Source organism: Geotrypetes seraphini, chromosome 6 (genome assembly GCF_902459505.1).
Source record: "Geotrypetes seraphini chromosome 6, aGeoSer1.1, whole genome shotgun sequence".
In the NCBI taxonomy this organism is placed as follows: domain Eukaryota; kingdom Metazoa; phylum Chordata; class Amphibia; order Gymnophiona; family Dermophiidae; genus Geotrypetes; species Geotrypetes seraphini.
Window position 1 is genome coordinate 48,941,136 of NC_047089.1, and position 15,466 is coordinate 48,956,601.

The following is a 15,466-nucleotide window of genomic DNA, read 5'->3' on the forward strand; positions in this document are numbered from 1 at the left end:
TGGGAAGGTCGGAAAGGTTCACGGGGGTGGGGGAGATAGGAGGGTCAGCAGGGGTTCGGCTGGGAGGGGGGAGAAGCGGACTGCCTCGGTGCTCCATTACCTTCTTCGGGCAGCAGCAGCGTTTACAATTCGCTGCTGTTGCCGGCTTCAGGCCTTGTTCTCTGCCTGGTCCTGCCTACTTCCAGTTTTCATGAAGACAGGACCCGACAGAGAGGAAGGCCTGAAGCGGGCAACAGCAGTGAATTGTGAATGCTGCTGCTGCCCGATGAAGTTCAGGACATCAGGACATCGGGGAAGGAGCAGGGAGAAATCGGCTGCTGGCTTGGGGGTGAGGGTAGGGAAAGAATCGTGGAAGTGGAGAAATCGGCACGATGGCTTTGTGCGGGCTAGGGGGAGAGAGAAAGAAAGGAAAAAATAAAGAGGGGGGGGCCAGGGGGAGAGAGAAAGAAAGGCAGAAATAAAGAGGGGTCAGGGGGAGAGAGAAAGAAAGGCAGAAAGAAAGAGGGGGACCAAGGGGAGAGAAAGAAATGCAGAAATAAAGAGGGGGTCAAGGGGGAGAGAAAGAAAGGCCGAAAGAAAGAGGAGGGCCAGGGGGAGAGAGAAAGAAAGGCAGAAATAAAGAGGGGGACCAAGGGGAGAGAAAGAAAGGCAGAAATAAAGAGGGGGGCCAGGAGGAGAGAGAAAGAAAGGCAGAAATAAAGAGGGGAGCCAGGGGGAGAGAGAAAGAAGAAGGACCAGAGACTCATGAAATCACCAGACAAAAAAGTAGGAAAAATGATTTTATTTTCAACTTAGTGATCAAAATGTGTCCGTTTTGAAAATTTATATCTGCTGTCTATATTTTGCACTATGGCCCCCTTTTACTAAACCGCAATAGAGTTTTTTAGCGCAGGGAGCCTATGAGCGTCGAGAGCAGCGTGGGGCATTCAGCGCAGCTCCCTATGCTAAAAACCGCTATCGCAGTTTAGTAAAAAGGGAGGGGGAATATTTGTCTATTTTTGTATAGTTGTTACTGAGGTGACATTGCATAAAGTCATCTGCCTTGACCTCTTTGAAAACCCGCGGAATATAAATGATAATTAACATTTTCTCTGCGTACAGCGTGCTTTGTGTTTTTAAAATTTTATTGTTGGTAGATCATTTTGACTTGGCCACAAAGGTAAGGGGGAGGGAGGGAGGGGAACTGCTGAAAGACATCTAGTAATCCTTGCAGGCTTGACTGCAGGGAATTATTTTTGTAAAATCATGTTTTGTTATGTGACTGGCATTATCTAGACTTTAATTTCTATGAATGAATAGAATGAAAATGATATAAAATTACTTGCTTGTTTTTATGTGCGTGCGCTGAAGGAAAGTGGAGAGAGAGTGGGCTGAGGATGCTGAAGGGAAATGGGGAAGAGAGTGGGGAGAAGACGCTGATTTATAAATTGACAATTGTACAGAATATTGTTTCTTTTTATACTTTAATATAAACAATTCAAGGCTTGTGTGGATGGAATCAGGTGGTTTGCGGGGATGGGGACCGAGCTTACGGGGATTAGTCCAATAAAATGGTATTTTTTTATTTCTCATTATTTGTTTTATTTTTATTTGTTAATTTATAAAGTGGTGATTGTTATGTATCAGGTTTTTCAAATTTACATCTACTGTCTTTATATTTTGCACTGTATTAGAGGACATGTGTTACTGTTTTTTGTGGTGTTGCATTGTATCCAGGGTCTGGTTTCTTGGCGGATCAGTTTAACTTTTGTCTACATATTTCTATTTTTAGTTTGTGATTATTCCATTTTGAGCGAGGGTGTATCTCTGTTCTGTGTGTTCTGAAAAAGACATAGTTTTCAGTTGGCATTGACTACAGGACCAATTGACTGTGCGGGATCTGGCTTGTTTAGTTTTACAATGTATGTGTTGGTGTTCTAGTGCTCACTGCAATGTTTAAGATGCAGCCTTTTCCTAGGTACACTCTTGTGGTGCGATATGTAGATTGGTACTAAAAATCATATTTTTCATATAGATGGGGGGGGGGGTGTCAAAAAATGATGGGCCCCGGGTGCCACATACCCTAGGTACGCCACTGCAGTGTCTGCCTGTGGCACAGCTTGCCCGAATGGGAATGTACTGTATATTTAACTAACTGGCTCATGCAGACCCTTTGGTAAGGCTGTTCAGTGCAGATCACAGAACCTATGCAGTTTTCAAAGCTATTTAGTTATAACTGTTAAATTGCTCTTTAGGTAGTTTTGCCTCCCATCCCTTACCCCCAGGGGGTAAACTACAGTTCCAGACTGATGCCCCGACGAACAGTTTTAACCAGTCTTAGTTGCAAGGAAATTCTCCTCCCAATGCTTCTCTGTGGCTGCTACTGAGCGTCGATGGTAGCAGCCACCAAGAATACTATGCAAATGCATTAAAAGGAGCTCATTAATATTCTAATGAAAACTCCATGGAATGCACAGTAGTGCTGCCCGATTCAGGGAAAAATTTTTCAATTTTATTTGGCCTGTTGAATTGATTTTTCAATTCGATTTTCCCGCCCAATCGGGCATATTTTTTTTTTTTCCCAAACATCCTGGTGGGTTTATTTTGTAGCCTCTTCACCCACTCCACCCACTTTTGCCCTCTCCAACCCTACCCCAGTGCTGTGGTGTAAACAAAACAAACAAAAGAGTATTTTCCTCTCTCTCTTAGGTCCTAGCTTATGCTTGCTAACACCAGCTCTGGCAGGATACACATTTCAAATCTGACATATTGTAATCACAAAATAGGAAATAAAATCATTATTATTATTATTTTTTACCTTTAGTTTTCTGACCATTTTATTTTTCAAATCATGTTGGTCCCAGGCTCTAGTTTTTGTTTGTCTTCTGTTAACTTACAGGGTCTCCTGCCCTTTTGACATTTTCTCTGTCCTCACCATCCATCTTTCTTCTCTGTACCTTCCCTTCCACTGCCATATCCATTTCTGTTTCTTTACCATTGTCTACCATCTCTCTCCCTCCCTCTTTCTCTCTTTCCATGGGTCTTTGTCTCTCCCTCCCTCTCCCTCTCTCTCTCTCCCTCCTTTGTGGTGTCTTTCTCCTCCCCCTCTCCTTTCTAACTCACTCACTCCCCCCTGCAGTCCATTCTTTTCTCTCTTACCTTTTCTCCCCCAGCTGTTGGCCTCTCTCTCCTCATTCCATAGAGAGGAGACTCGAACTGGCCAGGAAACCAGCCAGCACTGCTAGCGTGTAAGGCAAAGCAGTACCGGCTCGGAAGGTAGGAGTTCGGAAGGGGGCTGTGGGGGAGAGAATGAGGAGAAACCAAAGGACACTATTTGGGGGGGAGCCATGGCCATGTCCCCCTGTTCCGACGACTATGTCTGCAGCTGACAGCCCCCTGCTGCTGTGCATGTGCGGCTCTGCCTGGCCCCAAGAGTCTTGTTTTGTGGTGCTCCTGTGGCTCTGTAGCAGGAGGAAGCTCTGCTCTTATAGCTGCCTCCTCTGACTGCACCATCACTCCAATTGCAATCCTGTTGCTACTGCGGGAGAGAAACAGCTGAGATCTGACCACTGAATCGGTAAAGCCAATTTTAAAAAAACCCAAAACCCAAATCAATTCGAATTGATTCAGCCAAAGTAAATTGAATAGGGAAAATTCATGAATAACTTTTGGGCTGGCTCTGACCCACCTCCAGACCTTACCTGGTGGTCTAGCAGTGACGCGGGGCAGGAGCAATCTTCCTACACTCCTGCCCCGTGCAGAGCTGTGCTGTGAGTTCCCGTGGTCTCATGAGACTACAACAGGAACTCCACCATTTTAGTCATGTTTTCCCAAAGATGGTCAAAATTGACAAACTTCTTTTAAAATAAAATTGAACTTATTCTTCCCCCCCTAGTTGGCACTGGCTCCTTACCAGCACTTAGAAGAAGATATGAAGAGCTTAAAACATGTATTGGAGATGAAGAATCAACAAATCCATCAACAAGAAAAGAAGATTATGGATCTAGAGAAACTGGTAAATTATTCCTGTAGGCCTCAGGAAAAGTTTCATTTTTCTGTGCCTCTTTCCTACGATTACTAGGTTTTCAGCACTAAAGAGTAGATGATAAGTTTTATTTCTGTTTATTACCCAATTATCAGAAGAATTTAATGTTTAACTTTCCAACAAGAAAATCAAATATCTCTTTGACAAATTCCTCTAACTCCTTCCTACCTTGTAACATCTCTGAAACTCTTTCAGATATACCTATATACTCCCAACTTACCAATGTAATTTGAAATTTTCTCTGTAACATCGCTGTCTGTGTACAGTCTCTTCCTCTGTAAACCACACTGAACTGCTTGTGGTATACAAAAATAAAGTTATTATTATTTATTTAAAAACATTTATGTACTACATTAGAGACTATGGGCTAGATTCACTGAAGATAGTGACTCAATCGCTGTTGGCCGATTCCAATTCTCCAACAGCAATTGATTCACTATCAAATTTGCATGCAAATGATTTGCACGGAGGTGGGAATTGAGGAGGGGGGTGTTGTCCCTCCTGCCAGTGAAGTTGTGATCATGTGGGAAGTTCGAGGGGGTTGTCAGGCAGGAGGGATTGAGCATCCCTCCTGCTGGTGAAGTTGTGGGGGAGGGGGTTAAACTGAGGTGGCGGCAGGAGAGATTGGGTATCTTTCCTGTCGCAGTCGTTACGGGTGCAGGGGGATGGGTTGCCTGGGCCGCTGAGCGATCAGCTCAGCGGCCTGATTTGGAACTTATACCTGTTTTTGAATTTGTCTAAGTCAAAATATATAAGTTCCGTCTGGCAACCTGTGAAAAGTTTTTTGGTTATGGCTGCCGGACGACTAAATCTAGGTTGGCCCACCACCCGCCCTATCCACTCCTCCAAAAATGTCCCTTTTCACTCTGGGCGTACAGCAGCACTGAAAAGATCTAAGCTGGTTTTAGATACGTCTAAAACAAGTTTTGATTATCAGTACTTGGACGATGACCTGTCTTTCTGATTGTCCAAGTACTGACTTAGGCCAGTTTTTGGACTTTTTTTTATTATGAGCCCCTTAGCCTATAAATATATTCACATTTTATCTGTTTTTGGTGTGCTCTCTGTATAGGTGGCAGTGCCATCTAGCTTAAACATTTGAAGTTCTACAAAACTTGCTATTTGAGCTGCCCACTTAGAATGAACAGTAATTTTATAACAGATTGGGAGGGCAAGTATATTAAGCCCATTTTAGAAAAACACAAAAGCACCTCTTATGTCTTTATAAAATTGCTGCACAAAACCTGCAGAAATCATGACTAAAATGCATTTTCATTTGCTGTGGACTAGGTGTAAAATATTTGTGCATATTTAATAAATTGCAACTCTGCCTGTGCTCTGCCCCAAATGTGCCCTGGACATGCCCACACCCATGTCACTTAAAAGCATGGTTCTTGTCACCAGGCATACTTTAACACAGGGTGAGGGAGGGAATTTAAAAAGTGGCATTTTATGAGCTTATACTTGCATGGAACAAACAAAACAGAACTGCAGATATGTACAACGATGTAGGCAAAATTTATTGTGACAACCAAAATATATCTAAAAACCTTTTTACCAAACAAGTTGACGCAAGTTGACATATTCAGTGACCCTCGGCGATACATTTTATCTGTTTTTTACTGCTATTTTCTCTACTGCAAAAATTTTTTGTGACTCATTTTTCTTTCCTTTTCTACCATGGACACCTGATGAAGGTTGTCCGAAACACAGACCGTGTTGGGTCCCTTGTTTGGTAAAAAGGTTTTTAGATATATTTTGGTTGTCACAATAAATTTTGCCTACATCGTTGTACATATCTGCAGTTCTGTTTTGTTTGTTCCTGGCTGGTTTTTTACTGCAGACAAGGTTGGACCTCCCTTCTCCTTTGGTTCTGTTGCTTATATTTGAATGTACACAAACACACAGAAAAAGCCCTTATAAAATTAATCCCTTAGTGGCTGAATATTACCACTTAGGGGGGCAGTTATCAAAGTGGGTTACCATTAAGATGTATTTTTGTACTGTTAACCCAGTTATTAGTAACTAGGTCTCATTACATAAATTGGGACCTGTGTTAAAATAGCATAAGTTAGTGGTATAATAACCCATCTTAAGGGTTGCCCACGTTGATAACTTCCTCCTGAGTCATACAAATCTAATCGTGCCAGGATAACCCTGGTACAGCATGGCCATTGGCCACACATGATTGTTAATCCTTACTATGGAAATCATTGTACAGCCAGACCATAGAAGCAGCTCTGTATCCAGCATCTGCTGTTGCTGATCTTAACAGTTCTTTTCTTATTGGCAGGCTGAAGTAAATATAATATTGGAAGAAAAAATTCAGGTTCTCCAGCAGCAAAAGGAGGATCTTAAAGTTAGAATTGACCAGAACGCCGTGGTGACAAGGTTTGTCAGTGGCTTTTCACTGCTTTCTATTCTGTCTTCCTAATTATCTTAAATGTATGTTCTCCTTGCATAGTGCAATGTTTTATTTCCAAAAGATACAACCCATTTCAGTCTTCCTTTTCTATATCCACATTAATTTCCTTACCAGGCACACCCGAAAGAACCCATGCATGAATTTCTAATGTTGAAGCTGATAAAGAAAATGATGACTTGCTTAACAAATATTTCTGTTCTGTGTTCACGGCTGAAACTCCGGAAGTGGGACCGCAGAAGACAAACGCAACTAGGGATGGAGGAGTGGTAGACCCTGATCAATTTTTAGAAGGTTGTGTTCGTGAGGAACTAGCTAAATTAAAGGTAGACAATGCGATGGTGCCGGATGGCGTACATCCGAAGGTGACTGACATTTCAATGCTTCTCTAGAGTTGGGAGTGGTACCAGAGGACTGGAGAAGGGTGAATGTGGTCCCTCTACACAAAAGTGGAAGTAAGAAAGAAGTAGGAAATTAAAGGCCAATAAGCCTGACTTCTGAGGTAAACAAATTAATGGAAACACTTTTAAAACAGAGAATGGTGAAATTTCTGGAATCCGGTGGATTCACTAGAGGTAGGTCTTGTCAGATAAATCTGATCAATTTCTTTGACTGAGTGACCAGAGAATTGGATAGAGGATGTGCGCTAGATGTGGTGTATTTAGATTTTAGCAAAGTCTTTGAGAGTGTTTCACACAGACATCCAATAAATAAACTGAGTGCCCTCTGGATGGGCCCCAAAGTGACAGGCTGGGTCAAGAACTGGCTGAATGGAAGACGACAGAGGGTAGTGGTCAATGGAGATTGATCACTCTAAGGCAAGGGTATCTTAACATGCGGCCCCGTGAAGTATTTTGTGCGGCCACGGTTGAGGGCAATGCAGTGTTTTCCTCTGCTGCCCCCGGGTGTTTACCGTCTTGCTGGCTCCCTCCTCTGTCTTGCTGCAGCGTTTGTGCAGCCCCAGAAACATTTTTTTCGGCCAATGCAGTCCAGGGAAGCCAAAAGGTTGGACACCCCTGCTCTAAGGAAAGGGGTGTTAGAAGTGGTGTGCCTCAAGGTTCTGTTCTTGGACCTATTCTTTTTAACATTTTTATTAGCGATATTGCTGAAGGGCTGTCAGGTAAGATTTGCCTCTCTGTGGATGATACCAACATCTGCAATAGAGTAGTCACACCGGATGGTGTGAATAACAAGAAGAAAAACCTAGCGAAGCTTGAAGAATGGTCTGAAATTTGGCAGCTATAATTTATTGCTAAGAAATGTAAGGTCATGCATTTGGGCTGCAAAAACCCAAAGGAACGGTACAGTTTAGGGGATAAAAAAAGAAGAGTGGAACTTGGGTGTGATTGTATGTAATGATCTTAAGTTGGCCAAATAGGTTGAAAAAGTGGCAGCAAAAGCTAGAAGAATGCTAGGGTGCGTAGGAAGAAGTATGGCCAGTAGGAAGAAGGAGGTATTGATGCCTTTCTATAAGACTCTGGTGAGGTCTCATTTAGAATATTATGTACAATTCTGGAGACCGCATCTTCATAAAAAGGATAGAGTCGGTCCAGAGGAAGGCTACTAAAGTGGTGCGAATGGGGACAGACTTAAAGATCTCAGAAAGTATACTTTGGAGGAAAGGCGGAAGAGAGGAGATATGATACCTGTGTGGCATAAATGTACATGAGTTGAGTCTCCTTCATTTGAAAGGAAGCTCTGGAATGAGAGGGTATAGGATGAAATTAAGAGGTGATAGGCTACGGAGTAATCTAAGGAAATACTTTTTTACAGAAATGTGGTAGATGTATGGAACAGTCTCCCAGAAGAGGTGGTGGAGACAGAGACTGTCTGAATTCAAGAAAGCCTGGGATAGGCATGTGGGATCTCTTAGAGAGAAGAAGAGATAATGGTTACTGCGGATGGGCATACTGGATGGACCTTTTGGCCTTTATCTGCTATCATGTTTCTATGTATTGTTTCATTCCCATATCATACTACTAAGTCCTAAAATTCCTCACATTTGATCTTTCTGCTTGTTCATACACTGAAAGCTACCTCATACCAAAGTTCCTCCCTCTATCTTTTTCTTTCCCCAATCACTTTAGAAATGTGTGCGCATGGAAATAGCAGCATTTACGTGTTTAGATTTTTTTACACTTGTAAATGGTGGTTTCACGAGGACACTACTTATATATAGGGGGTAAAGATGAAGGGATCTGAATGCAATATGGTTTGATGAGATAAAAATAGTATACCAGTACTTTCCTTTGTATGATGTGAATACACATATACTTTAATAAATTTCTGGACTGGCTGTTGCACCTGCTTCAGGGCATATGTAGGTGCCAGCTGCATGATCACGTGAGACTACATTTTCCACCAATGGTTCATGGGGGCACACTTAGATGTTTCCAAAAGAGGTCTAGCCCAAAATGTCTAAGTTCTGTCCAGGACATCTTGAGAAAGGTTTGAATATCCCCCACAAGACGTCCAATTCTAGCACGCCCACAGTCCGACCAAAGAACACTCTTATCATGCCTCTTAACTCATCCCTGTGAACTCTGGATGCACAGCGAATAAATTGTGTCGCTAAAAGTCCAGGAAAATGGTTTTGAAAATCGGCACTTTGACATCCTGGCGATTAGGACGTCTAAGTGCTGACTTAGGTGCTTTTTGGACTTGTATAGGTGCTCCTAATTGTGAATTAGCACCTATACATATACGTGTCAGCACTTACAGTCCAGTGTTCCCTCTAAGGACTGAGTTGATGTGAGCAAAAACATTTTCATGAGCAAAGGACTGAGTTGATGTGAGCAAAAGTTTTCCATTATTTTACCCTGATGGTATTATACACACTGTACATTAAAAATTAAGAATTACAAATATAAATTCAAAAATGGAAAATAAGATGTTATTTTATTGAAAAAAAACATTTTTCAATTAGCTCTCAGAGGTTAACACCTCCTTCCCCAGTAAAGACACTAGCTGTCCTGACCTGAAAAAGAAGGTTTTGGTCTCTGACAGTTGATCAAAAATGTATTAAAATAAGTCCAGTGAAAAGATATCTTAATTCTATTTTCTATTTATATCTATTAACCTATTTATATTTATTAAAAATAAAATTATTTTTTCTACTTTTGTTTTGTGGCCATTTACTTCTTTGGTTTCTGCTTTCCTCCATCTTAAGGCTTTTGCCAGGATTTTTCTCACTTCCTTTTCCGTTCGGCTTTCTTCAATTTATTTTTCTACCTCTAAGTCCAGATTTAACTCATTCTTACTATCTAGTTTTCAAGTCCCCTTTATTGAGATTGCCTTTATGAAGAGATTCACCCTAGATGCTGTACAGCAGGTATATAATTCAACAGAAAACTTACAATTTTGTTAACAGCATAACAGTTGTAAAAAGACCAAATATAAAAATAAATACTGTACAATGAATAAGGTAAAGTCAAAATCAATAAATTGAAACTTAGTAATAGGACAATCAAGAAACAGTTTCAAATATGTACTTATTAACAGCACTGAAGTTCAAATAAGAGAGATAAAATACATACCAAAAGGGGGACATACTTATATCTAATAAGCACAAATCAGAACATTCAAATAACAGATATGATGCTAATGCTTTTCTATAATATAGCTTATCCTATAGCCAAGGGGTCAAATGGGTGGTACACAGTGCGTTGGGATAAACATAGATGATAGGCTTAACACAAGGCAAGTTGTTTATACAGTTAAACAAGGTATAAGAAATTGATTTAGTTACATAAGAACATAAGAATTGCCGCTGCTGGGTCAGACCAGTGGTCCATCGTGCCAAGCAGTCCGCTCCCGCGGCAGCCCCAAGGTCAAGAACTTGAGCCCTAACTGAGTCTAGCCTTACCTGCGTACATTCTGGTCTAGCAGGAACTTGTCTAACTTTGTCTTGAATTCCTGGAGGGTGCTTTCCCCTACGAAGAGCGTTCCAGTTTTTCACCACTCTCTGGGTGAAAAAGAACTTCCTTACATTTGTATGGAATCTATCCCCTTTTAACTTTAGAGAGTGCCCTCTCGTTCTGTCTACTTTGGAGAGGGTGAACAACCTGTCTTTATCTACTAAGTCTATTCCCTTCATTATCTTGAACGTTTCGATCATGTCCCCTCTCAGTCTCCTCTTTTCAAGGGAGAAGAGGCCCAGTTTATCTAATCTCTCACTGTACGACAACTCTCCAGCCCCTTAACCAACTCCTCCAGCCCCTGGACCCTTTCGAGTAGTATCGTGTCCTTCTTCAAGTACGGCGACCAGTACTGGATGCAGTATTCCAGATGGGGTCGCACCATGGCCTGGTACAGCGGCATGATAAGCTTCTCCGATCTGTTCGTGATCCCCTTCTTAATCATTCCAAGCATTCTGTTCGCCCTTTTCGCTGCCGCTGCACATTGCGCGGACATCTTCATCGATTTGTCGACCAGTACTCTCAAGTTTCTTTCCTATGGGGTCTTTTCGAGTACTGCACCAGATATCCTGTATTCGTGTACAAAATTTTTGCTACAGACATGCATCACGTTACACTTATCCACGTTAAACTTCATTTGCCATGTTGCGGCCCATTTCTCGAGCATGTTTATGTCCTTTTGCAGGTGTTCACAATCCTCCTGTGTCTTCACTACTCTGAATAACTTCGTATCTTCTGCAAATTTAATCACCTCGCTCATCATTCCAATTTCCAGGTTGTTTATAAATATGTTGAAGAGCACAGGCCCAAGCACTGAACCCTGCGGCACCCCACTGGTGACGCTTTTCCAGTTCGAGTATTGTCCATTTACCCCCCACTCTCTGTTTTCTATCAGTCAACCACATGAGTATTTCACCCTCAATCCCATGGCTCGCAATTTTTCAAAGTAGTCGTTCACGCGGGACCTTGTCAAACACCTTTTGAAAATCCAGATATACAATGTTGACCGGGTCATCTTTGTCTATCTGCCTGTTAACTCCCTCGAAGAAGTGCAGCAAGTTTGTCAAGCAAGATCTTCCTTTGATGAAGCCGTGCTGGCTGGTCCTCATCAGATTGTGTCTGTCAAGGTGATTAATGATGTGGTCCTTTATCAGCGCCTCTACCATCTTTCCCGGTACCCAGGTCAGACTCACCGGCCTGTAGTTTCCCAGATCTCCCCTCGAACCTTTCTTGAAGATCAGCGTAACATTTCCAGTCTTCCGGTATCCTTCCCGATTTGATCGACAGATTGGTTATTAGTTGAAGCAGTTCAGCTATAACCCCTTTCAGTTCCTTGTTTACCCTCAGATGGATGCCATCCGGTCCAGGGGATTTGTTGTTTTTAAGCCTGTCAATCTGCCTGCATACCTCTTCTAGACTGACCGTCAGCCCAGTCAGTTTCCCGTCTTCATTTCCTAGGTATAGCCTGTCAGCGTCTGGTATGTTGCGTATATCCTCTTCGGTAAACACAGACGCAAAAAATATGTTCAGTTTGTCGGCGATAGCTTTGTCCTCTTTTAGTACTCCCTTTATTCCATGGTCATCCAACGGCCCCACCACTTCCTTCGCGGGTCGTTTCCCCTTAATGTATCAAAAGAACGGCTTGAAGTTTTTCGCCTCCTTGGCAATTTTTTCCTTGTAGTTCCTTTTGGCCTCTCTTACTGCCTTATGGCACCTGCTTTGATGTTGCTTGTGCTTTTTCCAGTTTTTGTCTGTTTTTGACCTTTTCCATACTTTAAAAAAAATCTTCTTGTCTCTGATCGCTTCTTTCACCACTACAGTGAGCCACACCGGTTCCTTGTTCTTTTTCCTCTTGGATCCCTTGTTGATAAGCAGTATATATAGATTTTGCACCTCGGTGACTGTGTCCTTAAAAAGGGACCATGCTTGCTCTAGCATTTTTACAGCACCTATGCTCTTCTTAATCTTCTTCCCTACCATGAGTCTCATGTACAGCCCGTTTCAAATCACAGCATCTCAATGGGATTAAGATCAGGGCTTTGACTTGGCTACTCCAGAACTCTCCATTTCTTAGTTTTCAGCCAGTCCTTGGTGAATTTACTGGTATGTTTTGGGTTATTGTCATATTGCAGGGTCCAGTTACACTTCAGCTTTAATTTTCTTACAGGTGGATTCTATGACGGTAAGCTGGCCAGGTCAGAAAAGCATCCCCAAACCATGACACTTCCACCTCCATGCTTCACAGTTGGTATGAGGTTTTTTTCCTGGAATCCCTTTGAGATGCTGTGGGATGTTTTGAAACGGGCTGCACATGCAAAAAAAAACAAAATCTCAAACATCTCACAGCTGAAAGAATTCTGCATTGAAGAGTAGTGGGCCAAACTTTCCTCAGACCGATGTCAGAGACTGGTAGATGGCTACAAAAAGTGTCTCACTGCAGTTTTTTCAGCCAAAGGGGGTAACGCTAGCTATTAGGGTGTAGGGTGTTCTAATTTATTCCTGTTAGAATACACTTTTTTGTGGATATCTTTTGTTTCATGAGTATATCAAGGAAAATTTTTGTTGTTTGCCTGCAATTGCATCACTTTCTTTTCCAGAGATAAATAAAAAAAAGATTTGATATCGATATGTGAACATTTCTTAAGAAAGAACTGAAAATTTCATGGGGTGTCCTAATTTTTTCACATGACTAAGTCCTCGTGCCCAAAGTTAGGTGTGGGAATCTACCCTTAGTGCTGTTCTGTGAAGGTCACTTAGCGCTAAGCAACCTTTATGGAATTGACGCTTAGTATGGATCTTAACAGCACCTAATTTTGGGTGCCATTTCCTGAATCTGGCTCCCAGTGTCCAACCACATGAAAGCAGAATTTGGGACGAAGTAGTTTAATATCCTACCTTTACTGTTCCAGGCAGCTGTCCGAAGACAATGCCAACCTTCAGGAAAGCATGGAAAAAGAAACTGAGGAGAAGAAGAGGCTGAGCAGAACCAACGAGGAATTACTCTGGAAGCTGCAGACTGCAGAGCCCTTGAGTCCTGTGAGAATATCTCCATCATCGTCTATTTATCGTTCAGGGGCAGACTCTCTTTCTCCCTCCAAAGTCAATACCGCATCAAGATGACATGGTCACTATATATAACATGGCTTTTGAGCATTTCTTCAATACTCAGAGTACTGTCATCCAAGAAAAGAGAACCAGTAAATTACCAGGGTCTGTTACTGCAAGCATGTCTTGTAGTTACGTTAATGTAGATAGATGATTCTATTGAAAGAGGTTCCTCCTATTGGCACACTGGTGTCTTAGACCATTATATCTGGTGCAGGCTGATGTGTAAAACTGGTTACCATGGTTCAAACTAAAAGAAAAATCAAATACATGACAACTAATTGTTCATATGAGGTGAACTTCAGCCTTCATTATCAGTATTCCAGGTTACAAAAAAGTTGATAGGCAAAGTAGAACGTTATATCTCGACAGGGATACAAGTGTTCATTTCATCTTCGAATAATACTGGATGACCCTGAGTGCTGATACAAACTTGTGCCTAAAACATGTAGCTAAACAAGATGGATTTCTGTCTAGAGCCTCCCAGGTACATTTATTTACAAAACAAAAGTTGCAAATTACAAGAAGCGCCTTTCACTATTTACATCAACAAACACCAGCGACTCGATATCGCAAAATAGAAATGCCTTTCAAAACAGTCAACTTCTCAGCTAGCTTGTGAGCTCATTATTAATATCTTATTTGCCAAATTTAATTATGAGTAATACCAGCAGTTCCTTTGAAAAATGGTAATGATAAAAAGAAATGTTGGCAGCAGAGAGCTGAATTCTAGGAATTTTCATTTTGATTTCATTCTGTTATCTTGGGTAGTGTAATATAGGGTTAAAGCAGGATACTGAAGTAAAGATAACCAAGAACTTGACATCGTAAATCCTTGACCATATTGTGTAAAGTAAATAAAACCACACATCTCCTGGGGTTGTGACATTATGACCATGCAATCCAGAAAGTGACCCTAAAACTAAGAGAAGGGCTTTTTTATGGGTTTGTAAAGCTGTGTCCTAATACTTAGAACCTTTCAGAGCTATCCTGGAAGCACACCGGAAAATCGTTTTCAATATCTGCATTCCAACTGAGATGTACAATAGGTATGATTAAAAAAAAAACAAAATCCAAATAGCACCAAAAGGTTCCACAGAGGAAATGAAGCAGCAAAACAGAAGATCGGATGTACCAGTTTGTAGTTTAATAAGCATCCAAATAACTTAAAAACAATAATCTTAAAAACAATCCACAAAGGATGTTTACATTCATAAGTGACCCACAAGATAAAAACCAAATAATGTATGAAATACAAATGACCCAATACTGGCCATGTTTCGGCAAAATAAAGATGCTTTCCTCAGGGGTCTTATAAGGTCCTTGGCTGTCTTAAATATACAAACCTACCTTTGGGTTCTGTATCACATGACACCAGCCTACATTGGAGGCTTGTGTGCTGTGCTGTTTGTTGGAAATGGCTCTGTATTTATAGAACAAATGCTATAGCTTGTAATGATTTAATAAATGAATAAAAATCATTAGTCACAAAAAATCCAAGTAGTGAAGAGGCTACAAAGAAAAATTATGTAGGAAAAAGTATTTTGAAATTGATCTCTTCCTTAGACCACTATATCTGAAGAGTAGGAGATAGAATTTAAGGGAGACATTTTACATTAAACAATTTAAAGAAAAGGCTTAGACGGTTAAACCTCGGCTCTTATCTTTTGCTTCATCCCAACCCACTGGTTAACTTTTTAAGGTCCAAGAAAGATCTCAGATGCTTAGGGAGGAAAAAGGCATACCTTAAACTCAAGTATTTAACTATGCATTTGCAGGGATATGCTAACAAAAAGGTAGCACCCAATTTTCTTGTTTCATCTCTCATTGTAAGAAATTATCTCTGTCTCTCTTGGGCTGATCTTGTCACATCTGGATATATCCATATTCTCTGCCCACAAAATGGAGTTATTACTTTTTTTTAAATAAATTCTCATCACAGATGTGAGGTCTTGTTCAAAAACAAAATTTACTATCAAAGTGGCTCACTCCTTAACC

At 41.3% G+C, this 15,466-nt stretch overlaps 1 protein-coding gene across 2 annotated transcripts in view; it reads left to right on the forward strand.

The window, feature by feature from the left end:
* The window catches only part of MTUS2 (microtubule associated scaffold protein 2), a 550,182-nt gene extending 535,575 nt beyond the window's left edge, over positions 1–14,607 (forward strand). Inside the window, exons 13-15 of one of the 2 annotated variants that reach the window (XM_033950272.1) lie at positions 3,875–3,994; positions 6,318–6,415; positions 13,273–14,607. In XM_033950272.1, the coding sequence (XP_033806163.1) occupies positions 3,875–3,994; positions 6,318–6,415; positions 13,273–13,483 (429 nt within the window). In that variant the 3' untranslated portion in view covers positions 13,484–14,607. The remainder of the gene's footprint in view (positions 1–3,874; positions 3,995–6,317; positions 6,416–13,272) is intronic. The other variant, XM_033950273.1, reaches the window with a different exon arrangement.
* The last annotated feature ends 859 nt before the right edge of the window (positions 14,608–15,466 follow it).